At 48.4% G+C, this 25,978-nt stretch overlaps 1 protein-coding gene across 2 annotated transcripts in view; it reads left to right on the forward strand.

The window, feature by feature from the left end:
* Positions 1-405: 405 nt before the first annotated feature.
* lcor (ligand dependent nuclear receptor corepressor) overlaps positions 406-25,978 on the forward strand; it is a 103,479-nt gene continuing 77,906 nt past the window's right edge. For both annotated transcript variants that reach the window (XM_052528039.1, XM_052528040.1), the window contains exon 1: positions 406-559. In XM_052528039.1, the coding sequence (XP_052383999.1) occupies positions 463-559 (97 nt within the window). In that variant the 5' untranslated portion in view covers positions 406-462. The remainder of the gene's footprint in view (positions 560-25,978) is intronic.

Consider the following 25,978-nt stretch of genomic DNA (forward strand, 5'->3'; position numbering starts at 1 on the left):
CATGTATTAAATATATGGTAATCATTGGCCTTTCTTTCATTATGACGATTATATGGAAAAACATTGGCTGTACACTATCTATCTAAATACCACTGCAATGTATAGGCTACCCACTGCGCGTTATTACAACTCATAACGCACTGATGCCCGCACTGACACAGATTTGACCAATTTAGACCACAGCCTACACACTGTCAATTCAATCTATACGTTTCTTTATTGATCCATATTCCTTTGTTGCGGGTTTAAATTCCATCACTGACGTTCATTCTCTCAACAGAACTGAGATGTTGGGGGGACTATCGGGTGGGTGGTGGTGGTGGGTGGGACCGTGAGCGGATGCTGCAGCTATAAGTCCCCCCTACATTTTGTACTCCACCCATAACCCTCAAAAAGTATTGGTGACGTATGCGCACAAGCACCTAGCAGAATGTGCGCGTCCGCGGGAGGGCCCGGTAGAAAATGGCGAGTCTGTGCAAAAGGCAGCAATGCACGATCGAGAGGCGCGGCTTTCGGCAGGAACTTGACTCGTGGCGACACAAACTCATTCACTGTGTAGGTAAGCTCGTTTCGCCTTGCATGGAGGTTCGGCTGGAGAGCCAGGGTGCGCGTGGTTTGGGGAGAAAACACTTAAATGGCTTGGCTGTTGTGTCCTGGGGAAAAACGGACGCTGCTGCTGCGGTCCGCAAGCCAGGGTGCTGAGCGGAGCGAGCTGTCATTTTTTTGCTGCCTCGCGTCTCAACACCGACCGCCTCCCCCGGACTTGCCCAAATATATAGTTAAAGTTTTTTAAAGCTTTGGATCTTATTGCCATATGTTTCAGCGATATGGACGTTATGTTGTTATTGTATGTGGATGTGATAACGGTGTTTTGCTCGGGTATTAGTGATTTGAAAGTGAGGAAACAATTTTTGTCATTTTTTTTTCTGTTTATTTATTGTAAAGCAGGGCGTGTCACGTGTCCAGATGGAATTGTAGCTCGGCAAATGAGAAAGGGTTTTCTGTGCCTGTGTGCGCGCTGCTCATTTTATTGTAGGCATACTATATTATTGTTGGGGGAGGGCAGTGCGCGTTCCACCTTCAGAATTGAAACCTGGATTGGTGTTGCGCGTTACCTTGTTGCCCTGGACGTCGGCACCAGGGAACGCGCATTGCTGCATTGGGGAAATGTCACAGAAAATAATTTTAGTATTTTAGGGAAGGTGGGGGATGACAAAGAAAATGACACTGCGTTTCATCTCACTGGCCACGGTTGAAAACATGGACTGTTCGTTCCTGTTGTAGTACTTGTTGAAATCATTCGTTACAATGTAACTGATGCTGTACAACTCTGCAGTTTAGATTTTGTTTTGTAGCAGTTTACAGCAAACGATTGTTTCGGGAAAATGTTTTTGTCATTTCGGTATAGCTTGTTGTTGTAATGTAAACCGATGCAGTGGACATTACGTTGTTTTGGAAAGCTGCGTTATCCCACGCAATGCAATGCATTCTATTTTCATCTTTGATAATCGGTCCAACGTTTCTTCAATAGACTAACATTAATAGGCAACAGCATAATGACATTATTTTAATAACAATATGGATATTTTGGATTTCCCTATTTCCCCTCCCCCAATATTATCTCGTTTCATTAGCTTTGTTTAATCCGGTTAAATCGGTAGATCCGGTGTCATTGGGAGATTATGATCAACTTCGTTCTGATCTTTAAAACTACAGGTTTCCTCTTTTTCAAACCCCAGTTTGTAATCTCCCTTTTATCAGTAGCATATATCTATATATCCATCCCTCTGCAACACTCCTGCCCTTGGCAGTATACTGTATCAGGTGTTAGGCTACAGACCTACCTACAGCCTGTGTCAGGTGTTAGGCTACAGACCTACCTACAGCCTGTATCAGGTGTTAGGCTACAGACCTACCTACAGCCTGTATCAGGTGTTAGGCTACAGACCTACCTACAGCCTGTATCAGGTGTTAGGCTACAGACCTACCTACAGCCTGTATCAGGTGTTAGGCTACAGACCTACCTACAGCCTGTATCAGGTGTTAGGCTACCTGTATCAGGTGTTAGGCTACAGACAGCTGTATCAGGTGTTACCTACAGCCTGTATCAGGTGTTAGGCTACAGACCTACCTACAGCCTGTATCATCAGGTGTTAGGCTACAGACCTACCTACAGCCTGTATCAGGTGTTAGGCTACAGACCTACCTACAGCCTGTAGCCTGTATCAGGTGTTAGGCTACAGACCTACCTACAGCCTGTATCAGGTGTTAGGCTACAGACCTACCTACAGCCTGTATCAGGTGTTAGGCTACAGACCTACCTACAGCCTGTATCAGGTGTTAGGCTACAGACCTACCTACAGCCTGTATCAGGTGTTAGGCTACAGACCTACCTACAGCCTGTATCAGGTGTTAGGCTACAGACCTACCTACAGCCTGTATCAGGTGTTAGGCTACAGACCTACCTACAGCCTGTATCAGGTGTTAGGCTACAGACCTACCTACAGCCTGTATCAGGTGTTAGGCTACAGACCTACCTACAGCCTGTATCAGGTGTTAGGCTACCTACCTACAGCCTGTATCAGGTGTTAGGCTACAGACCTACCTACAGCCTGTATCAGGTGTTAGGCTACAGACCTACCTACAGCCTGTATCAGGTGTTAGGCTACAGACCTACCTACAGCCTGTATCAGGTGTTAGGCTACCTACCTACAGCCTGTATCAGGTGTTATCAGGTGTTAGGCTACAGACCTACCTACAGCCTGTATCAGGTGTTAGGCTACAGACCTACCTACAGCCTGTATCAGGTGTTAGGCTACAGACCTACCTACAGCCTGTATCAGGTGTTAGGCTACAGACCTACCTACAGCCTGTATCAGGTGTTAGGCTACAGACCTACCTACAGCCTGTATCAGGTGTTAGGCTACAGACCTACAGGTGTTAGGCTACAGCCTGCCTGTATCAGGTGTTAGGCTACAGACCTACCTACAGCCTGTATCAGGTGTTAGGCTACCTACAGCCTGTATCAGGTGTTAGAGACCTACCTACAGCCTGTATCAGGTGTTAGGCTACAGACCTACCTACAGCCTGTATCAGGTGTTAGGCTACAGACCTACCTACAGCCTGTATCAGGTGTTAGGCTACAGACCTACCTACAGCCTGTATCAGGTGTTAGGCTACAGACCTACCTACAGCCTGTATCAGGTGTTAGGCTACAGACCTACCTACAGCCTGTATCAGGTGTTAGGCTGCCTGTATCAGGTGTTAGGCTACAGACCTACCTACAGCCTGTATCAGGTGTTAGGCTACAGACCTGTATCAGGTGTTAGGCTACAGACCTACCTACAGCCTGTATCAGGTGTTAGGCTACAGACCTACCTACAGCCTGTATCAGGTGTTAGGCTACAGACCTACCTACAGCCTGTATCAGGTGTTAGGCTACCTAGACCTACCTACAGCCTGTACAGCCTGTATCAGGTGTTAGGCAGACCTAGAGCCTGTACCTACAGCCTGTGTATCAGGTGTTAGGCTACAGACCTACCTACAGCCTGTATCAGGTGTTAGGCTACAGACCTACCTACAGCCTGTATCAGGTGTTAGGCTACAGACCTACCTACAGCCTGTATCAGGTGTTAGGCTACAGACCTACCTACAGCCTGTATCAGGTGTTAGGCTACAGACCTACCTACAGCCTGTATCAGGTGTTAGGCTACAGACCTACCTACAGCCTGTATCAGGTGTTAGGCTACAGACCTACCTACAGCCTGTATCAGGTGTTAGGCTACAGACCTACCTATCAGCCTGTGTATCAGGTGTTAGGCTTACCTACAGCCTGTATCAGGTGTTAGGCTACAGACCTACCTACAGCCTGTATCAGGTGTTAGGCTACAGACCTACCTACAGCCTGTATCAGGTGTTAGGCTACAGACCTACCTACAGCCTGTATCAGGTGTTAGGCTACAGACCTACCTACAGCCTGTATCAGGTGTTAGGCTACAGACCTACCTACAGCCTGTATCAGGTGTTAGGCTACAGACCTACCTACAGCCTGTATCAGGTGTGTTAGGCTACAGACCTACCTACAGCCTGTATCAGGTGTTAGGCTACAGACCTACCTACAGCCTGTATCAGGTGTTAGGCTGTATCAGGTGTTACTACAGACCTACCTACAGCCTGTATCAGGTGTTAGGCTACAGACCTACCTGTATCAGGTGTTAGGCCTGCCTGTATCAGGTGTTAGGCTACAGACCTACCTACAGCCTGTATCAGGTGTTAGGCTACAGACCTACCTACAGCCTGTATCAGGTGTTAGGCTACAGACCTACCTACAGCCTGTATCAGGTGTTAGGCTACAGACCTACCTACAGCCTGTATCAGGTGTTAGGCTACAGACCTACCTACAGCCTGTATCAGGTGTTAGGCTACAGACCTACCTACAGCTTGATCTTGTTCTGTGTGAGAATCTTCCTGGCCCCTGACCTGCGCCTTGACCGTTTCATCTCAATTTAGGATCTTTTTTTCCAAAATAATAATTGAACCAGTAGGTACCATCGAAAGACACATCTAGACACATTTTCTCTTGCCGGGCTCACTTGAGAAACAAGAACAAACGTTTATTTTCAATTTAAGAGTAGGCCTAAGTGTTTTATTGTCTCCTTTCCAAATAATAGTTGAACATTTCACTGTGGACATTGAACCACGTCTGCTTCTGTCACAGCAGACATGTTCTTCAGGGATGTCAGGCAGTGTATCTATTGAGGCTTTATATCGTGTTGTTGCATGTCAATAAACTCACTGGACTGTTTTTAGGAGGTTGGATTGGGTGTAGTGATCTTTATCCCACATATCCCACGTATGTAATGTAGGTTTCATGCAGTATGTTCAATATCAGCCTCCCACCACGTTTCCATGGTGAATCTAACTGTATGCATATTTGCCTTAGGGCTTATTGATGTCAGTGAACAGCACAGGTCTTCTGTATCCTAGAGCACAAAGGTTGATGTCATCAGCTGCTGTGTCTTTTTCCTGCTCCACTGTAATTGATTTGGCACATGTGTAATAGTGTCTATATAACCGCTTGGCTGAGAAAGGGAGAGACGTGGAGACTTAGACTTCATAGTTAATGGGGATTTTTCTACAGTTGGTCAGAGGAACACATTTAGTCTCTAACACTTTAAAATCCATCTCTGTCTCTCTCTCTCTTTCCCTTTCCATCCCTCAGTGTTTCTCTCCCTCCATCCCTCTCTCTAGTTTCCAGATATCTGGTCATTCAGTATTACAGATGGGTTCCCCAGAGATTTGCCTCCTACTTTCTCATCTAGTTAATTCTCTCGTGGGGGTTTTTGAAAAACATGTGTTGTCATTTATCAGGTGTACCTTCGCCCCGCAGTCTGCCTCCACTAACCCGACACACACACACACACACACACACACACACACACAGGGTTATATACATTCAGGGTTAAGTTGAGAACAGACAGTACAGAGTTTAGATGTAGGGATTTAAAGGACTATAGACACACTCGCACACAGACTGCTGAGATTGATAAGCACAATGTGTGTGTGTGCAGTTGTGTGTCTGAGGTGCCATGTGTAGCTACTAGCTAGAACCTGCCCTTTGACTGCACTGACTTGTAATCCCCTGTCCTTTCTGCAGAGACACTGAGCCTCTTCGCCCATCTGTGCTGTATACACACACACACACACACACACACACACACACACACACACACACACACACACACACACACACACACACACACACACACACACACACACACACACACACTCCCTAAAACCAGAGCAAATTACATTTTAAATCTCATTTTTACTCACTTTAAAAAAAACTCTAGACACTATTTAGGAAGATATTTTCCAAAGTTGTATTTGGAGATGCGGTGCTGCTGTTAGGGTGCTGCTGTTAGGGTGCTGCTGTTAGGTGCTGCTGTTAGGGTGCTGCTGTTAGGGTGCTGCTGTGAATGTGCTGCTGTTAGGGTGCTGCTGTTAGGGTGCTGCTGTTAGGGTGCTGCTGTTAGGGTGCTGCTGTTAGGGTGCTGCTGTGAATGTGCTGCTGTTAAGTGGCAGGGTAGCCTAGTGGTTAGAGTGTTGGACTAGTAACCTAAAGGTTGCAAGTTCAGGTGCTGCTGTTAGGGTGCTGCTGTTAGGGTGCTGCTGTTGTGCTGCTGTTAGGGCAGGGTGCTGTGGTTAGAGTGTTGGACTGTTTGCAGGGTGCTGCTGTTAGGTGCTGCTGTTAGGGTGCTGCTGTTAGGGTGCTGCTGTTAGGGTGCTGTTAGGGTGCTGCTGTTAGGTGCTGCTGTTAGGGTGCTGCTGTTAGGGTGCTGCTGTTAGGGTGCTGCTGTTAGGGTGCTGCTGTTAGGGTGCTGCTGTTAACTCAGCTCAGTAAAGCAGTACTAAAGGGTTTGACAAATATGTCATCAATGTATTTGAACTTTGGGTTAAAAATGCCAGTCTTCCTCTCCTCCCTGTTTCAGATCAAAGTCCTTTAAATCTCTAAATCTAAGCTACACTGTACTCAACTTAACCCTACATTTATATAACCCTTTTCTCTGTGTGCTGTGGGTCAAGATAACAGCCTTACATAAGAACCAGCCATTAAACAATCTGGTTGGGCAGGTTAAAAGAGATCAGTATATGGGCCCATGCCGGTCTGTGCTTTCTTAATGTACTGTTAAAGGGAATTTGAACACACACAGAGACGTTGTGAGGATTGATGCATCCGCACACGCAACTCCTTTTTTTGTGAAAAATAATGTTGACTTTGACACAGCTAGAACTCATATTCAAATCCCACAAAGTTGTTCAGTCATTTGTTGTTTTGTGTGAAAGGTGACATTTGAGCAAAAATGTAGTTTGTGTGTGTTTGACTAGCAGCGACAAAGAGAGGGAATTGTTTTGGTTTGGTGTGTTTGACTAGCAGTGACAAAGAGAGGGAATTGTTTTGGTTTGGTGCGTTTGACTAGCAGCGACAAAGAGAGGGAATTGTTTTGGTTTGGTGCGTTTGACTAGCAGCGACAAAGAGAGGGAATTGTTTTGGTTTGGTGCGTTTGACTAGCAGCGACAAAGAGAGGGAATTGTTTTGGTTTGGTGCGTTTGACTAGCAGCGACGAAGAGAGGGAATTGTTTTGGTTTGGTGCGTTTGACTAGCAGCGACGAAGAGAGGGAACGGTTTTGGTTTGGTGTGTGTTTAGTTGTGGAATTAATATTTGACTGTGAGTTTGAAGGAATGCTTTTGTGTTTGTGTATTTGAAGGAATGCGTGTGTGTGTGTGTGTGTGTGTGTGTGTGTGTCTAGCTGTGTATTGGATCAATATTGTAAACCTCAAAAAGTGCTACCAAGGGATGCATAAATCTGTAGTTTACTGGAGCGTGCTGCTCACCTACCCCCTACCGCTCCCCGCCTTTCATTTTAGAAACCCCTGTATGATTCTCAGACCAAAACAGCACATTACAGCACCACACAGTAGGGGATCTAAACCCCAGATACAAAACCATGACTAGATCTTAAAGTGTGTGTGTGTGTGTGTGTGTGTGTGTGTGTGTGTGTGTGTGTGTGTGTGTGTGTGTGTGTGTGTGTGTGTGTGTGTGTGTGTGTGTGTGTGTGTGTGTGTGTGTGTGTGTGTGTGTGTCTTTTTCAAATGTCCAAAATCAACGGCTGTTTCTAATAGAGGTCGACTGATTATGATTTTTCAACACCGATACCGATTATTGGAGGACCAAAAAAAGCCGATGCCGATTTTTATATATACAGTGGGCAGAACAAGTATTTGATACACTGCCGATTTTGCAGGTTTTCCTACTTACAAAGCATGTAGAGGTCTGTAATTTTTTATCATCAGTACACTTCAACTGTGAGAGACGGAATCTAAAACAAAAATCCAGAAAATCACATTGTATGATTTTTAAGTAATTAATTAGCATTTTATTGCATGACATAAGTATTTGATCACCTACCAACCAGTAAGAATTCCGGCTCTCACAGACCAGTTAGTTTTTCTTTAAGAAGCCCTCCTGTTCTCCACTCATTGCCTGTATTAACTGCACCTGTTTGAACTCTTTACCTGTATAAAAGACACCTGTACACACACTCAATCAAACAGACTCCAACCTCTCCACAATGGCCAAGACCAGTGGGCTGTGTAAGGACATCAGGGATAAAATTGTAGACCTGCACAAGAATGGGATGGGCTACAGGACAATAGGCAAGCAGCTTGGTGAGAAGGCAACAACTGTTGGCGCAATTATTAGAAAATGGAAGAAGTTCAAGATGACAGTCAATCACCCTCGGTCTGGGGCTCCATGCAAGATCTCACCTCGTGGGGCATCAATGATCATGAGGAAGATGAGGGATCAGCCCAGAACTACACGGCAGGACCTGGTCAATGACCTGAAGAGAGCTGGGACCACAGTCTCAAAGAAAACCATTAGTAACACACTACGCCGTCATGGATTAAGATCCTGCAGCACATGCAAGGTCCCCCTGCTCAAGCCAGCGCATGTCCAGGCCCGTCTGAAGTTTGCCAATGATCATCTGGATGATCCAGAGGAGGAATGGGAGAAGGTCATGTGGTCTGATGAGACAAAAATATAGTTTTTTGGTCTAAACTCCACTCGCCGTGTTTGGAGGAAGAAGGATGAGTACAACCCCAAGAACACCATCCCAACCGTGAAGCATGGAGGTGGAAACATCATTCTTTGGGGATGCTTGTCTGCAAAGGGGACAGGACGACTGTACCGTATTGAGGGGAGGACAGAACATATGAAAGCTGGTGGTTCAATATTCCCAGTTAAGAAGTTTTAGGTTGTAGTTATTATAGGAATTATGACGCTTGGACTCTTTCTCTCTACCATTTGTATTTCATATACCTTTGGGTATATTGGGTGTTCTAATAAGCATTTCTAATAACATGACTCTGTGTGCAATAAACCCAAGAGAAGTGACACAATTTCCCTAGTCAATATTGCCTGCTAACATGAATTTATTTTAACTAAATATGCATGTTTAAAAATATATATATTGAATATGTATATTGTATAGATTTTAAGAAAGGGATTGTGCTTTTGTTAAATCATCCCCCGTTTGGCGAAGTAGTGATTCGATGATAAATGAACAGGCACCGCATTGATTATATGCAACGCAGGACAAGCTAGTTAACCTGGTAATATCATCAACCATGTGTAGTTAACTAGTGATTATGTGAAGATTGATTGTTTTGTATAAGATGAGTTTAATTCTAGCTAGCAACTTACCGTGGCTCCTTGCTGCACTCGCATAACAGGTGGTCAGCCTGCCACACAGTTTCCTCGTGGAATGCAATGTAATCTGCCATAATCGGTCTCCAAAAATGCCGATTACCGATTTTTTTGTTATGAAAACTCGAAATCGGCCCTAATTAATCGGCCATGCCGACTAATCGGTCGACCTCTAGTTTCTAGTGACCAAGGCTGGTTGTGTGAGTGTGTACCGTGTGTGTGTCTAACACCTGGTCCGTGCGCACGTATGATTCATCTCCCTTACTACACCGATCTAATAGGTCTATATGATGGGATGAGAATACACAGAGGACCGCTGTCTTTCTTTGTTTGATATGGTCATTATTATCTGTGGGACAACTGCTACAGGACACAGGACACTGCTCATCTTCAGCCTATGGGCACTGTAGTGTTCAATGAAGCTGATTTGAATGAACGGTTGAGTGAAGACGCCATCTCTTCTCTGTTCGACAAGAGATAGGCAGTGTTGATGGGTCTTTTGATGGCTTTCATAGCCGTGTGCTCAAGGTCATGAAGACTTGGCCATTCAGCAAACAAAGACCGACCCAAAGACTAGGCTCCTGTGTGTTAATTAGCCCACGACTACACCTTAAGTGTGCTGTGAGATAAGTGAACGTATGTCTGAGTGAAGACAGAGAGCACTCAGGAGTTTTACTGCTTTTGATGCGTTTCAAAGCGATATACTCAAGGACGTGTTTCAGTCCATAAACCCCGTCTGAACATAAAGAGCTCCCAAACACTTTTATTTTCCTTCTAAGACACGACTAGGTCTTTGTAAAGTGTATTAGTGTGATTCTATGTGAGTTCAACATCTATTCAGAGCTGAAGGGACCAGATGATGTTATTCATGGTCAGCTGATAGAAACATGTTCTTCATGTATTCACTCTGGCTGGACGAGGGAAGTTTTTAATAGGAACATCTTTATTTGGACTTATTAACACCAACACAGGTCTGGATCTGGCCTTTATTGGAGAGTTTGTTGGAAGCTGAACACGCTGCCAGAAACACACTCTCTCTCTCTCTCTCCCTGCTACTGGGCCGGTTCTCTCTCTCTTTCCATCTCCCTGCTACCGGGCCGGTTCTCTCTCTCTATCTCTCTCCCTCTCCCCCTGCTACCGGGCCAGTAGGGTGTTGTGTATGAGCGATCAGAGATTGGGGGTTAATGTGAGTGTGTTTGTTTAAGCATGCTGTGCCCACTAGGCATGGCATAACACCAGCCAGGGCTTATTGCCCACTGGAGCATGCTGGGTAATGTAGTCTGGCAGAGAGAGTTCTGCTGTTCACTCCAAATGTACAGTGAGAGAAGATGGAGAGCATGCTGGGTAATGTAGTCTGGCAGAGAGAGTTCTGCTGTTCACTCCAAATGTACAGTGAGAGAAGATGGAGAGCCAGAGAGAGGGCGAGAGGCAGGGGGAGTGAAAGGGAGACAGAGAGAGGGCGAGAGGCAGGGGGAGTGAAAGGGAGACAGAGAGAGGGCGAGAGGCAGGGGGAGTGAAAGGGAGACAGAGAGAGGGCGAGAGGCAGGGGGAGTGAAAGGGAGACAGAGAGAGGGCGAGAGGCAGGGGGAGTGAACGGGAGACAGAGGGCGAGAGGCAGGGGGAGTGAAAGGGAGACAGAGAGGGCGAGAGGCAGGGGGAGTGAACGGGAGACAGAGAGGGCGAGAGGCAGGGGGAGTGAAAGGGAGACAGAGAGAGGGCGAGAGGCAGGGGGAGTGAAAGGGAGACAGAGAGAGGGCGAGAGGCAGGGGGAGTGAAAGGGAGACAGAGAGAGGGCGAGAGGCAGGGGGAGTGAACGGGAGACAGAGAGAGGGCGAGAGGCAGGGGGAGTGAAAGGGAGACAGAGAGAGGGCGAGAGGCAGGGGGAGTGAAAGGGAGACAGAGAGAGGGCGAGAGGCAGGGGGAGTGAAAGGGAGACAGAGAGAGGGCGAGAGGCAGGGGGAGTGAAAGGGAGACAGAGAGAGGGGGACTGAAACAGAGAGGGTGGAGATAAAGAGGCAGTTTATGGATACAATTTTTATTTATTTTATTTCACCTTTATTTAACCATTTAGGCAAGTTGAGAACAAGTTCTCATTTACAACTGCGACCTGGCCAAGATAAAGCAAAGCAGTGCGACACGAACAACAACACAGAGTTACACATGTTATACACAAACATACAGCCAATAATACAATAGAAGAAATGTAAAAAAGTCTACATACTGTGTGTGCAAATGAGGTAGGATAAGGGAGGTAAGGCAATAAATTGGCCATAGTGGTGAAATAATTACAATATAGCAATTAAACACTGGAGTGATATATGCGCAGAAGATGAGTGTGCAAGTAGAAATACTGGGGTGCAAAGGAGCTAAATAAATCAAATAAATAACGGTATAGGGATGAGGTAGTTCGATGGGCTATGTACAGGTGCAGTGATCTGTGAGCTGCTCTGACAGCTGGTGCTTAAAGTTAGTGAGGGAGATCTATGACTCCAGCTTCAGTGATTTTTGCAGTTCGTTTCAGTCATTGGCAGCTGAGAACTGGAAGGAAAGGTGGCCAAATGAGTAATTGGCTTTGGGGATGTGAAATATAGTGAAATATACCTGCTGGAACGCATGCTGCGGGTGGGTGCTGCTATGGCGACCAGTGAGCTGAGATAAGACGGGGCTTTACCTAACATAGACTTATTGATGACCTGGAGCCAGTGGGTTTGGCGACGAGTATGAAGCGAGGGCCAGCCAATGAGAGCATACAGGTCGCAGTGGTGGGTAGTATGTGGGGCTTTGGTGACAAAACGGATGGCACTGTGATAGACTGCATCCAATTTGCTGAGCAGAGTGTGGAGGCTATTTTGTAAATGACATCGCCAAAGTCGAGGATTGGTAGGATGGTCAGTTTTACAAGGGTATGTTTGGCAGCATGAGTGAAGGATGCTTTGTTTGCGAAATAGGAATCCAATTCTAGATTTAATTTTGGATTGGAAATGTTTGATATTGAGTCTGAAAGGAGAGTTTACAATCTAACCAGACACCTAGGAATTTGTAGTTGTCCACGTATAAGTCAGAGCCGCCCAGAGTAGTGATGCTGGACGGGCGAGCAGGTGCGGGCAGCGATCGGTTGAAGAGCATGCATTTAGTTTTACTTGCATTTAAGAGCAGGTGGAGGCCATGGAAGGAGAGTTGTATGGCATTGAAGCTCGTCTGGAGGTTAGTTAACACAGTGTCCAAAGAAGGGCCAGAAGTATACAGAATGGTGTCGTCTGCGTAGAGGTGGATCAGAGAATCACTAGCAGCAAGAGCGACATCACTGATGTATTCAGAGAAAAGAGTCGGCCCAAGAATTTAACCCTGTGGCACCCCCATAGAGATTGCCAGAGGTCCGGACAACAGGCCCTCCGATATAACACACTTAACTCTGTCTGAGAAGTAGTTGGTGAACCAGGTGAGGCAGTCATTTGAGAAACCAAGGCTGTTGAGTCTGCCAATAAGAATGTGGTGATTGACAGAGTCGAAAGCCTTGGCCAGGTCTATGAATACAGCTGCACAGTATTGTCTCCAATCGATTATGATGTCGTTTAGGACCTTGAGCGTGGCTGAGGTGCACCCATGACCAGCTCGTAGAAGGTACGGTGGGATTCGAAATGGTCTGTTTGTTAACTTGGTTTCGAAGACTTTAGAAAGGCAGGGTAGGATAGATATAGGTCTGCAGCAATTCGGGTATAGAGTGTCTCCCCCTTTGAAGAGGGGGGATGACCACGGCAGCTTTTCAATCTTTTGGGATCTCAGACGATACGAAAGAGAGGTTGAACAGGCTAGTAATAGGGGCTGCAACAATTTCAGCGCATCATTTTAGAAAGAGATTGTCTAGCCCGGCTGATTTGTAGGGGTCCAGATTTTGCAGCTCTTTCAGAACATCGGCTATCTGGATTTGGGTGAAGGAGAAATGGGGAGGCTTGGGCCAGTTGCTGTGGGTGGTGCAGGGCTGTTGACCAGGGTAGGGGTAGCCAGCTGGAAAGCATGGCCAGCTGTAGAAAATTGCTTTGAAATTCTCAATGATGGTGTATTTATCGGTGGTGACAGTGTTTCCGAGCCTCAGTGCAGTGGGCAGCTGGGAGGAGGTGCTCTTATCGACTGTATGGTGGAGATCTGCAGCGTAGATTGACATTCCTCACAATATCCATGGGAGGAGGTGCTCTCATCGACTGTATGGTGGAGATCTGCAGTGTAGATTGACATTCCTCACAATATCCATCGAGTCTGTGTTGTTACTTTGTTACGCCTGTGGATCTTCTACAAATGGCATGAATACGGTTTGGATGGAATACACAATATGTTCTGAAAGCACAGCCCCGCTCTTACAAGTACTGGAGATGTGGGTTTAAATACATGTATTGTTTGAGTTGGTATTTCTCTATTAGTGGTTGGCCAAGGCCAGTAAACAAGAAAACCTTGTATTTGTCTCTGTTGCAAAATTGATTTGTCCATTACCAGTGTTTTCTTTTTGAAAGTAATGTTTTGGATGTTCATATTTACTTGGCTCTCGATGGTGCAGCCTCAGAAAAAATGTGCTTTCTAGAACCTTAAAGGGTTTTGTCGGCTGTCCCCATAGGAGAACCCTTTGAAGAACCCTTTTTGTTTCTTCAAAGCGGGTTCTACAGAGGGTTCTACATGGAACCCAAAAAGGTTCTACTTGGAACTAAAAAGTGTTCTCCTAGGGGGACAGCCAAAGAACTCTTTTGGAACCCTTTTCTCTAAGCGTGTACAGTGCCTTGCAAAAGTATTCAATAGTTCACATTTCTTCACATTTTATTTTTTACAAAGTGGGATTAAAATGGATTTAATTGATATTTTCTGTCAACAGTCTACCCAAAATACTCCAATGTCAAAATGGAATAACATTTTTAACATTTTGTAAAACAAAATCATCTAAATGAAATAACTAAAATATAGTGGTTGCGTAAGTATTCAGCTCCTTGAATCAATACGTTAGAAACACCTTTGACAGCGATTACAGCTGTGAGTCTTCTTGGCTAGTCTCTAAGAGCTTTCCACACCTGGACTGTGCAATATCAGCCCATTATTACTTTCAGAATTCTTCAAGCTCTGTCAAGATGTTGGGGATCACGGCTGGGCAGCAATTTTCAAGTGTATTCCTTTTCCGTGTTTAATTTAATTTTTTACTTTAGTGCCTTGTTGAAATACAAAATGGTTGTTTTTAAATATTTGTATTCTGTATATTTGTATTCTTCTTGTCATTTAAATAATTATTATGGAGTCATTACAATGTTGTTGATCCATCCTCACTCTTTGTCCATCACAGCCTTTGAACTCCGTAGCTGTTTTAATGTCACCAATGACCTCATGTTGACCTCCCTGAGTAGGTTCCTTCCTGTCCTGCAGCTAAGTTCAGAAGGACGACTGTATCCCTGAGCAGTTTCCTTCCTGTCCTGCAGCTCAGTTCAGAAGGACGACTGTATCCCTGAGCAGGTTCCTTCCTGTCCTGCAGCTCAGTTCAGAAGGACGACTGTATCCCTGAGCAGGTTCCTTCCTGTACTGCAGCTCAGTTCAGAAAGACGACTGTATCCCTGAGCAGGTTCCTTCCTGTACTGCAGCTCAGTTCAGAAAGACGACTGTATCCCTGAGCAGGTTCCTTCCTGTACTGCAGCTCAGTTCAGAAAGACGACTGTATCCCTGAGCAGGTTCCTTCCTGTACTGCAGCTCAGTTCAGAAAGACGACTGTATCCCTGAGCAGGTTCCTTCCTGTCCTGCAGCTCAGTTCAGAAGGACGACTGTATCCCTGAGCAGTTTCCTTCCTGTCCTGCAGCTCAGTTCAGAAGGACGACTGTATCCCTGAGCAGGTTCCTTCCTGTCCTGCAGCTCAGTTCAGGAGGACAACTGTATCCCTGAGCAGGTTCCTTCCTGTCCTGCAGCTCAGTTCAGAAGGACAACTGTATCCCTGAGCAGGTTCCTTCCTGTCCTGCAGCTCAGTTCAGAAGGACGACTGTATCCCTGAGCAGTTTCCTTCCTGTCCTGCAGCTCAGTTCAGAAGGACGACTGTATCTTTGATGTGTCTGGGTGGGTTAATACACCATCCACAGCATCATTATTAACTTGGTCATGAAAAGAGCTTAAAGAGATATTCAATGTCTGATTTGTTATTGTTACCCATCCACCAATCACTGGCCTTCTTTGAGGCTTTCTCAAAGCTTTGTGGTCTTTGTCCTTGAATCTGTGTTTGAAATTCAATAGTTGACTCAGGGACCTTACAGATGTTGTATGTACGGGGGACAGAGGAGGGGTTAGTCATAAGAAAATCACTCCATATAGGTTGTCATTTGTTAAGCCAAATGTGACTCCTGAACTCATTTTGCTTGAACAAAGAGGCTGAATACTTCTGCAACGACTGTATTTGAGTTATCACACTTTTATTCATACAAAAACATCTTCCACTTTGATATTAGAGTATTTAGACTAGATGGTTTTAAAGCCCACTTGAAACCAACTGTGAAGGAATCCAAGGGGATGAAATACAGTGCCTTGCAAAAGCTACGTCCAGAGCTGCCCCTGTCTAACATTATACACACACACACACACACACACACATATATGTATTTCAATTTTTTTTTATTTTTTACATTTATATATATATAAAATGTGTATATATATATATAACACAGGCACACACTCTCCGTGCCACAGTAAGTAAAGATGACAGGCAGGGCCATGGGTTTTAGCTGTAGCATTGTGTGTACAGCTACTGTGTACTGCTTTGTCATCCCATGTTAGGTGTCAAATGCAGGAGGCTGCGCATTCAAATAAACCTGAAGGTCAACCAACCCTGCTGCTGCCACACACACAGACATATAAATGTCACATACGTTTAATCCTCTGTCGTCTTCCGAGTACCCCTCCCTCCCTCCTCTGGTTGTCTCTGTGCCACCTCATCTTCCTCCTGATGATCTTCATCCTCTGTCGTCTTCCGAGTACCCCTCCCTCCCTCCTCTGGTTGTCTCTGTGCCACCTCATCTTCCTCCTGATGATCTTCATCCTCTGTCGTCTTCCGAGTACCCCTCCCTCCCTCCTCTGGTTGTCTCTGTGCCACCTCATCTTCCTCCTGATGATCTTCATCCTCTGTCGTCTTCCGAGTACCCCTCCCTCCCTCCTCTGGTTGTCTCTGTGCCACCTCATCTTCCTCCTGATGATCTTCATCCTCTGTCGTCTTCTGAGTACCCCTCCCTCCCTCCTCTGGTTGTCTCTGTGCCACCTCATCTTCCTCCTGATGATCTTCATCCTCTGTCGTCTTCTGAGTACCCCTCCCTCCCTCCTCTGGTTGTCTCTGTGCCACCTCATCTTCCTCCTGATGATCTTCATCCTCTGTCGTCTTCCGAGTACCCCTCCCTCCCTCCTCTGGTTGTCTCTGTGCCACCTCATCTTCCTCCTGATGATCTTCATCCTCTGTCGTCTTCTGAGTACCCCTCCCTCCCTCCTCTGGTTGTCTCTGTGCCACCTCATCTTCCTCCTGATGATCTTCATCCTCTGTCGTCTTCTGAGTACCCCTCCCTCCCTCCTCTGGTTGTCTCTGTGCCACCTCATCTTCCTCCTGATGATCTTCATCCTCTGTCGTCTTCTGAGTACCCCTCCCTCCCTCCTCTGGTTGTCTCTGTGCCACCTCATCTTCCTCCTGATGATCTTCATCCTCTGTCTTCTTCCGAGTACCCCTCCCTCCCTCCTCTGGTTGTCTCTGTGCCACCTCATCTTCCTCCTGATGATCTTCATCCTCTGTCGTCTTCCGAGACCCCTCCCTCCCTCCTCTGGTTGTCTCTGTGCCACCTCATCTTCCTCCTGATGATCTTCATCCTCTGTCGTCTTCCGAGACCCCTCCCTCCCTCCTCTGGTTGTCTCTGTGCCACCTCATCTTCCTCCTGATGATCTTCATCCTCTGTCGTCTTCTGACCAGTACCCCTCCCTCCCTCCTCTGGTTGTCTCTGTGCCACCTCATCTTCCTCCTGATGATCTTCATCCTCTGTCGTCTTCCGAGTACCCCTCCCCCTCCCTGGTGTTCTGTGCTCATCTTCCTCCTGTTGATCTTCATCCTCTGTCTTCTTCCAGTACCCTCCCTCCCTCCTCTGGTTGTCTCTGTCCACCTCATCTTCCTCCTGATGATCTTCATCCTCTGTCGTCTTCCGAGTACCCCTCCCTCCCTCCTCTGGTTGTCTCTGTGCCACCTCATCTTCCTCCTGATGATCTTCATCCTCTGTCGTCTTCCGAGTACCCCTCCCTCCCTCCTCTGGTTGTCTCTGTGCCACCTCTGGTCTTCATCCTCTGTCGTCTTCCAGTGTCCCTCCCTCCTCTGGTTGTCTCTGTGCCACCTCTTCCTCCTGATGATCTTCATCCTCTGTCGTCTTCTGAGTACCCCTCCCTCCCTCATCTGGTTGTCTCTGTGCCACCTCATCTTCCTCCTGATGATCTTCATCCTCTGTCGTCTTCCGGTGTGTCCCTCCCTCCTCTGGTTGTCTCTGTGCCACCTCATCTTCCTCCTGATGATCTTCATCCTCTGTCGTCTTCCAGTACCCCTCCCTCCCTCCTCTGGTTGTCTCTGTGCCACCTCATCTTCCTCCTGATGATCTTCATCCTCTGTCGTCTTCCAGTGTTCCCCCTCCTCTGTCTGGTGTCTCTGTGCCACCTCATCTTCCTCCTGATGATCTTCATCCTCTGTCGTCTTCTGAGTACCCCTCCCTCCCTCCTCTGGTTGTCTCTGTGCCACCTCATCTTCCTCCTGATGATCTTCATCCTCTGTCGTCTTCTGAGTACCCCTCCCTCCCTCCTCTGGTTGTCTCTGTGCCACCTCATCTTCCTCCTGATGATCTTCATCCTCTGTCGTCTTCCGAGTACCCCTCCCTCCCTCCTCTGGTTGTCTCTGTGCCACCTCATCTTCCTCCTGATGATCTTCTGACTTTGTTATTAAATATTCTGCTGTGTTTTTATAGGGTGACTCACGTTGGTGAAAAAGACAGACATTTGAAGACTGGGTGATTATTTGTTTCTACAAAATGTCACTGCTTTCTCCAGTTTTAACCACATGATTTCTGTACAGCTTGTACATTTTGAGTCCTACTTTTTTGTGGGGGAGGTGGCGGGATACGTTGGTATCCTGCGGCCATGGTCAGAAGTACTTCAAACACCCACCCCACCAATGATTCTGTCCGTCCGTCGATTGATACTTAGGTCGACAGGGAGACACTCTGCTTTATAATTGTATAAGTTAGATTCTGACTGGTGTGTCTGACCAGTGTTAGATTCTGTCTGGTGTCTGACCAGTGTTAGATTCTGTCTGGTGTGTCTGACCAGTGTTAGATTCTGACTGGTGTGTCTGACCAGTGTTAGATTCTGTCTGGTGTGTCTGACCAGTGTTAGATTCTGTCTGGTGTGTCTGACCAGTGTTAGATTCTGTCTGGTGTGTCTGACCAGTGTTAGATTCTGTCTGGTGTGTCTGACCAGTGTTAGATTCTGTCTGGTGTGTCTGACCAGTGTTAGATTCTGTCTGGTGTGTCTGACCAGTGTTAGATTCTGTCTGGTGTGTCTGACCAGTGTTAGATTCTGTCTGGTGTGTCTGACCAGTGTTAGATTCTGTCTGGTGTGTCTGACCAGTGTTAGATTCTGTCTGGTGTGTCTGACCAGTGTTAGATTCTGTCTGGTGTGTCTGACCAGTGTTAGATTCTGTCTGGTGTGTCTGACCAGTGTTAGATTCTGTCTGGTGTGTTAGATTCTGTCTGGTGTGTCTGACCAGTGTTAGTGTTTGGTGTGTTAGATTCTGTCTGTGTGTCTGACCAGTGTTAGATTCTGTCTGGTGTGTCTGACCAGTGTTAGATGTGTCTGGTGTGTCTGACCAGTGTTAGATTCTGTCTGGTGTGTCTGACCAGTGTTAGATTCTGTCTGGTGTGTCTGACCAGTGTTAGATTCTGTCTGGTGTGTCTGACCAGTGTTAGATTCTGTCTGGTGTGTCTGACCAGTGTTAGATTCTGTCTGGTGTGTTAGATTATGTCTGGTGTGTCTGACCAGTGTTAGATTCTGTCTGGTGTGTCTGACCAGTGTTAGATTCTGTCTGGTGTGTCTGACCAGTGTTAGATTCTGTCTGGTGTGTCTGACCAGTGTTAGATTCTGACTGGTGTGTCTGACCAGATTGTATTCTTTCTAATACAGTTACAATTTTAGTAATACCACTGTGTTATTACGCCAAATATTGTTTGCCAGAACAGGAAGTGTGTGTGTGTGTGTGTGTGTGTGGAAACAGGTGTAAGGTGAAGCAGTTTAATATTTTGCTATGGGTCAAATGGTCAGTTAACCATGTCAATCTGCTTGTCACCTCTTGAACACACACTCACCTTTTGACTGTAGAAATTATTCAGATAAATTAGGCTGAATGGGTTTTTAGGGAATGGTTCAGATAAATTATGCTGGATGGGTTTTTAGGGAATGGTTCAGATAAATTATGCTGGATGGGTTTTTAGGGAATGGTTCAGTTAAATTATGCTGGATGGGTTTTTAGGGAATGGTTCAGTTAAATTATGCTGGATGGGTTTTTAGGGAATGGTTCAGTTAAATTATGCTGGATGGGTTTTTAGGGAATGGTTCAGATAAATTAGGCTGAATGGGTTTTTAGGGAATGGTTCAAGGGCAAGTGTTACTGTATATAGGTCCTGATATTTTGAATGAAGGACGCTTACAGACCTTATAGCCCCCCCCCAACAGCACCCACAAAGATCTCCTTTACTGCTGTGCTCCCCTCTCTTCTCACCCACTGTTGCTGCTTGACCGTGTCTCACCCTGGCTGTGTCTCACTCTGACAGCCAGCTAGCTGTCCATGAACCCACGACCTTGTTGTTTCCAGCACCACGCTCCAACCCACTGAGACCCCCCATAGTACTACTGTTGTATCTCCAGACAGATATCAAGGTATTTCTGCCTATCACAGCTAATATTATGATATTCACAAAACCATCTGCTGCACTGGATCAGTGTGAAGAGTCTATATTAGATGTTACCGTTAGAGGGTTCCTTCTACAGTCTCTCTCTCTCTCTCTCCCCCCCACGGTCTCTCTCTCCCCCCCACGGTCTCTCTCTCCCCCCACGGTCTCTCACTCCCCCGACGGCCTCTCTCTGTCTCTCTCCCCCCCACAGTCTCTCTCTCTGTCTCTCTCCCCCCCACAGTCTCTCACTCCCCCCCACGGTCTCTCTCTCGGTTTCTCTCTCCCCCCACAGTCTCTCTCTCTCTCCCCCCCACGGTCTCTCTCTCCCCCCACGGTCTCTCTCTCCCCCACAGTCTCTCTCTCCCCCCACGGTCTCTCACTCCCCCGACGGCCTCTCTCTGTCTCTCACTACCCCCACGGTCTCTCACTACCCCCACGGTCTCTCTCTCCCCCCACGGTCTCTCTCTCGGTCTCTCTCCCCCCACGGTCTCTCTCCCCCCACGGTCTCTCACCCCCCACGGTCTCTCTCTCTGTCTCCCCCCCACAGTCTCTCTCTCTGTCTCTCTCCCCCCCACGGTCTCTCTCTCGGTCTCTCTCTCTCTCTCCCCCACAGTCTCTCTCTCTCCCTCTCTCTCTCTCTCCCCCCACGGTCTCTCTCTCTCTCTCCCCCCCACGGTCTCTCTCTCTCTCTCTCTCTCTCCCCCACAGTCTCTCTCTCTCTCTCTCTCTCTCTCCTCTCTCTCTCTCTCCCTCTCTCTCTCTCCCCCCCACAGTCTCTCTCTCTCTCTCCCTCTCTCTCTCTCTCTCTCTCTCCCCCCACAGTCTCTCACTCCCCCACGGTCTCTCTCTCGGTTTCTCTCCCCCACAGTCTCTCTCTCTCTCTCTCTCTCCCCCCACGGTCTCTCTCTCTCTCTCTCCCCCCCCGGTCTCTCTCTCGGTCTCTCTCTCCCCCCCCACGGTCTCTCTCTCTGTCTCTCTCTCCCCCACAGTCTCTCTCTCCCCCCCCACAGTCTCTCTCTCCCCCCACGGTCTCTCTCTCTCCCCCCACAGTCTCTCTCTCTCTCTCCCCACAGTCTCTCTCTCTCTCTCTCTCTCTCCCCCACGGTCTCTCTCTCTCTCCCCCACTCTCTCTCTCTCCCCCACAGTCTCTCTCTCTCTCTCTCTCTCTCTCCTCCTCTCAGTCTCTCTCTCTCTCTCTCCTCTCTCTCTCTCTCTCTCCCCACAGTCTCTCTCTCCCCACGGTCTCTCTCTCTCTCTCTCTCTCTCTCCCCACAGTCTCTCACTCCCCACGGTCTCTCTCTCGGTTTCTCTCTCCCCCCAGTCTCTCTCTCTGTCTCTCTCCCCCCACAGTCTCTCACTCCCCCCCACGGTCTCTCTCTCGGTTTCTCTCTCCCCCACAGTCTCTCTCTCTCTCTCTCCCCCACAGTCTCTCACTCCCCCACGGTCTCTCTCTCTCTCTCTCTCCCCCACAGTCTCTCTCTCTCTCTCCCCCACGGTCTCTCTCTCCCCCACGGTCTCTCTCTCCCCCACAGTCTCTCTCTCCCCCCACGGTCTCTCACTCCCCCACGGCCTCTCTCTGTCTCTCACTACCCCCACGGTCTCTCTCTCCCCCACGGTCTCTCTCTCCCCCCCCACGGTCTCTCTCTCGGTCTCTCCCCCCACGGTCTCTCTCTCACGGTCTCTCACTCCCCCACGGTCTCTCTCTCTGTCTCCCCCCCACAGTCTCTCTCTCTCTCTCTCCCCCACGGTCTCTCTCTCGGTCTCTCTCTCTCTCCCCCCACGGTCTCTCTCTCTCTCTCTCTCTCTCTCTCCCCCACAGTCTCTCTCTCTCTCCCCCACTCTCTCTCTCTCTCTCTCCCCCCACTCTCTCTCTCTCTCCCCCCCCACGGTCTCTCTCTCTCTCTCTCTCTCTCTCCCCCCCAGTCTCTCTCTCTCTCTCTCTCTCTCTCCCACTCTCTCTCTCCCCACTCTCCCCTCTCTCTCTCTCTCTCTCTCTCTCTCTCTCCCCACAGTCTCTCTCTCTCTCTCCTCTCTCTCTCTCTCTCTCTCTCTCCCCCCCCACAGTCTCTCTCTCGGTCTCTCTCTGCCCCTACGGTCTCTCTCTCGGTCTCTCTCTCTCCCCCCGACAGTCTCTCCTTCGGTCTCTCTCTCTCCCCCCCACAGTCTCTCTCTCCCCCCACAGTCTCTCACTCCCCCCACGGTCTCTCTCTCGGTTTCTCTCCCCCCCATGGTCTCTCTCTCGGTTTCTCTCTCCGCCCATGGTCTCTCTCTCGGTTTCTCTCTCCCCCCACGGTCTCTCTCTCGGTCTCTCTCTCCCCCACGGTCTCTCTCTCGGTCTCTCTCTCCCCCCACGGTCTCTCACTACCCCCACGGTCTCCCCCCCCACGGTCTCTCTCTCTCCCCCCACGGTCTCTCTCTCTCCCCCACGGTCTCTCTCTCTCCCCCACGGTCTCTCTCTCTCCCCCACGGTCTCTCTCTCCCCCACGGTCTCTCTCTCCCCCCACGGTCTCTCTCTCTCCCCACGGTCTCTCTCTCTCTCTCTCTCTCTCTCTCTCTCTCTCTCTCTCTCTCTCTCTCTCTCTGATTTATGAAAGTGAAATAGAGATTGGGTCTTGTGTAACTTCTGCCAGGGCATGTAACTTCTGCCAGTGTGTGTGGTTTGTGTCAGAGTCAAAAGTATCCATACGTTTTCATCTGTTTATACTGCTGTGTGTGTGTGGCATGTGCATTGGCCCCCTTATTAAACACACTCAGCTAGCTGCTCCAAAATGGGTTCAGATGATCTGCTCATCACAGGGTTTTCCTTAAAGCTGCGTGGCCTTTCACCTCTCTTATTTCAAAAAAGGGATTTCACAGGAAGTTGGGGATTTTTCTTCTCCACCTTAATACCCTCCAATGTTTTGTAGGAATGTATTTGTCCGTTTTATAAAGCAGCCGGTCTGCTCCGCCTGGTTCTGGCATTACGAGTATTGTTTGTCTGTGTGAGGAATGGGGGTTATTTCATCATCATCACTATTACAATAGTATACGGATGGTCAAAATACATCATATTTAAACACAAAACATGAGCCTGGTTTTCTGTTGTTGTTTTAAACCTGAGCTCTGCTTTGTGAGGAGAGACAGGCGCTCTATTGCAGCTTTGGGGGGTCAGTGTGTGTGGGATGGGAACAATCTGATCAGACAGAGGGGGAGAGAGACAGGCGCTCTATTGCAGCTTTGGGGGGGGTCAGTGTGTGTGGGATGGGAACAATCTGAGCAGACAGAGGGGGAGAGAGACAGGCGCTCTATTGCAGCTTTGGAGAGGTCAGTGTGTGGGATGGGAACAATCTGAGCAGACAGAGGGGGAGAGAGACAGGCGCTCTATTGCAGCTTTGGGGGGTCAGTGTGTGTGGGATGGGAACAATCTGATCAGACAGAGGGGAGAGAGACAGGCGCTCTATTGCAGCTTTGGAGAGGTCAGTGTGTGGGATGGGAGCAATCTGATCAGACAGAGGGGAGAGAGACAGGCGCTCTATTGCAGCTTTGGAGAGGTCAGTGTGTGGGATGGGAGCAATCTGATCAGACAGAGGGGAGAGAGGCAGGCGCTCTATTACAGCTTTGGAGAGGTCAGTGTGTGTGGGATGGGAGCAATCTGATCAGACAGAGGGGGAGAGAGGCAGGCGCTCTATTACAGCTTTGGAGAGGTCAGTGTGTGGGATGGGAGCAATCTGATCAGACAGAGGGGGAGAGAGGCAGGCGCTCTATTACAGCTTTGGAGAGGTCAGTGTGTGTGGGGATGGGAACAATCTGATCAGACAGAGAGGGAGAGAGACAGGCGCTCTATTGCAGCTTTGGAGAGGTCAGTGTGTGGGATGGGAGCAATCTGATCAGACAGAGGGGGAGAGAGACAGGCGCTCTATTACAGCTTTGGAGAGGTCAGTGTGTGGGATGTGAACAATCTGATCAGACAGAGAGGGAGAGAGACAGGCGCTCTATTGCAGCTTTGGAGAGGTCAGTGTTTGGGATGGGAGCAATCTGATCAGACAGAGGGGAGAGAGACAGGCGCTCTATTACAGCTTTGGAGAGGTCAGTGTGTGGGATGTGAACAATCTGATCAGACAGAGGGGAGAGAGACAGGCGCTCTATTGCAGCTTTGGAGAGGTCAGTGTGTGGGATGGGAGCAATCTGATCAGACAGAGGGGGAGAGAGACAGGCGCTCTATTACAGCTTTGGAGAGGTCAGTGTGTGGGATGTGAACAATCTGATCAGACAGAGGGGAGAGAGACAGGCGCTCTATTGCAGCTTTGGAGAGGTCAGTGTGTGGGGATGGGAACAATCTGATCAGACAGAGGGGGAGAGAGACAGGCGCTCTATTACAGCTTTGGAGAGGTCAGTGTGTGGGATGTGAACAATCTGATCAGACAGAGGGGGAGAGAGACAGGCGCTCTATTGCAGCTTTGGAGAGGTCAGTGTGTGTGGGATGGGAGCAATCTGATCAGACAGAGGGGAGAGAGACAGGCGCTCTATTACAGCTTTGGAGAGGTCAGTGTGTGGGATGGGAACAATCTGATCAGACAGAGAGGGAGAGAGACAGGCGCTCTATTGCAGCTTTGGAGAGGTCAGTGTGTGGGATGGGAACAATCTGATCAGACAGAGGGGAGAGAGACAGGCGCTCTATTGCAGCTTTGGAGAGGTCAGTGTGTGGGATGGGAGCAATCTGATCAGACAGAGGGGAGAGAGACAGGCGCTCTATTACAGCTTTGGAGAGGTCAGTGTGTGGGATGTGAACAATCTGATCAGACAGAGGGGGAGAGAGACAGGCGCTCTATTGCAGCTTTGGAGAGGTCAGTGTGTGGGATGGGAGCAATCTGATCAGACAGAGGGGGAGAGAGACAGGCGCTCTATTACAGCTTTGGAGAGGTCAGTGTGTGGGATGTGAACAATCTGATCAGACAGAGGGGGAGAGAGGCAGGCGCTCTATTACAGCTTTGGAGAGGTCAGTGTGTGGGATGGGAGCAATCTGATCAGACAGAGGGGGAGAGAGGCAGGCGCTCTATTACAGCTTTGGAGAGGTCAGTGTGTGTGTGGGATGGGAACAATCTGATCAGACAGAGAGGGAGAGAGACAGGCGCTCTATTGCAGCTTTGGAGAGGTCAGTGTGTGGGATGGGAGCAATCTGATCAGACAGAGGGGAGAGAGACAGGCGCTCTATTACAGCTTTGGAGAGGTCAGTGTGTGGGATGTGAACAATCTGATCAGACAGAGAGGAGAGAGACAGGCGCTCTATTGCAGCTTTGGAGAGGTCAGTGTTTGGGATGGGAGCAATCTGATCAGACAGAGGGGAGAGAGACAGGCGCTCTATTACAGCTTTGGAGAGGTCAGTGTGTGGGATGTGAACAATCTGATCAGACAGAGGGGGAGAGAGACAGGCGCTCTATTGCAGCTTTGGAGAGGTCAGTGTGTGGGATGGGAGCAATCTGATCAGACAGAGGGGAGAGAGACAGGCGCTCTATTACAGCTTTGGAGAGGTCAGTGTGTGGGATGTGAACAATCTGATCAGACAGAGGGGGAGAGAGACAGGCGCTCTATTGCAGCTTTGGAGAGGTCAGTGTGTGGGGATGGGAACAATCTGATCAGACAGAGGGGGAGAGAGACAGGCGCTCTATTACAGCTTTGGAGAGGTCAGTGTGTGGGATGTGAACAATCTGATCAGACAGAGGGGGAGAGAGACAGGCGCTCTATTGCAGCTTTGGAGAGGTCAGTGTG

Source organism: Oncorhynchus keta, chromosome 10, assembly GCF_023373465.1.
Source record: "Oncorhynchus keta strain PuntledgeMale-10-30-2019 chromosome 10, Oket_V2, whole genome shotgun sequence".
Taxonomy (NCBI): domain Eukaryota; kingdom Metazoa; phylum Chordata; class Actinopteri; order Salmoniformes; family Salmonidae; genus Oncorhynchus; species Oncorhynchus keta.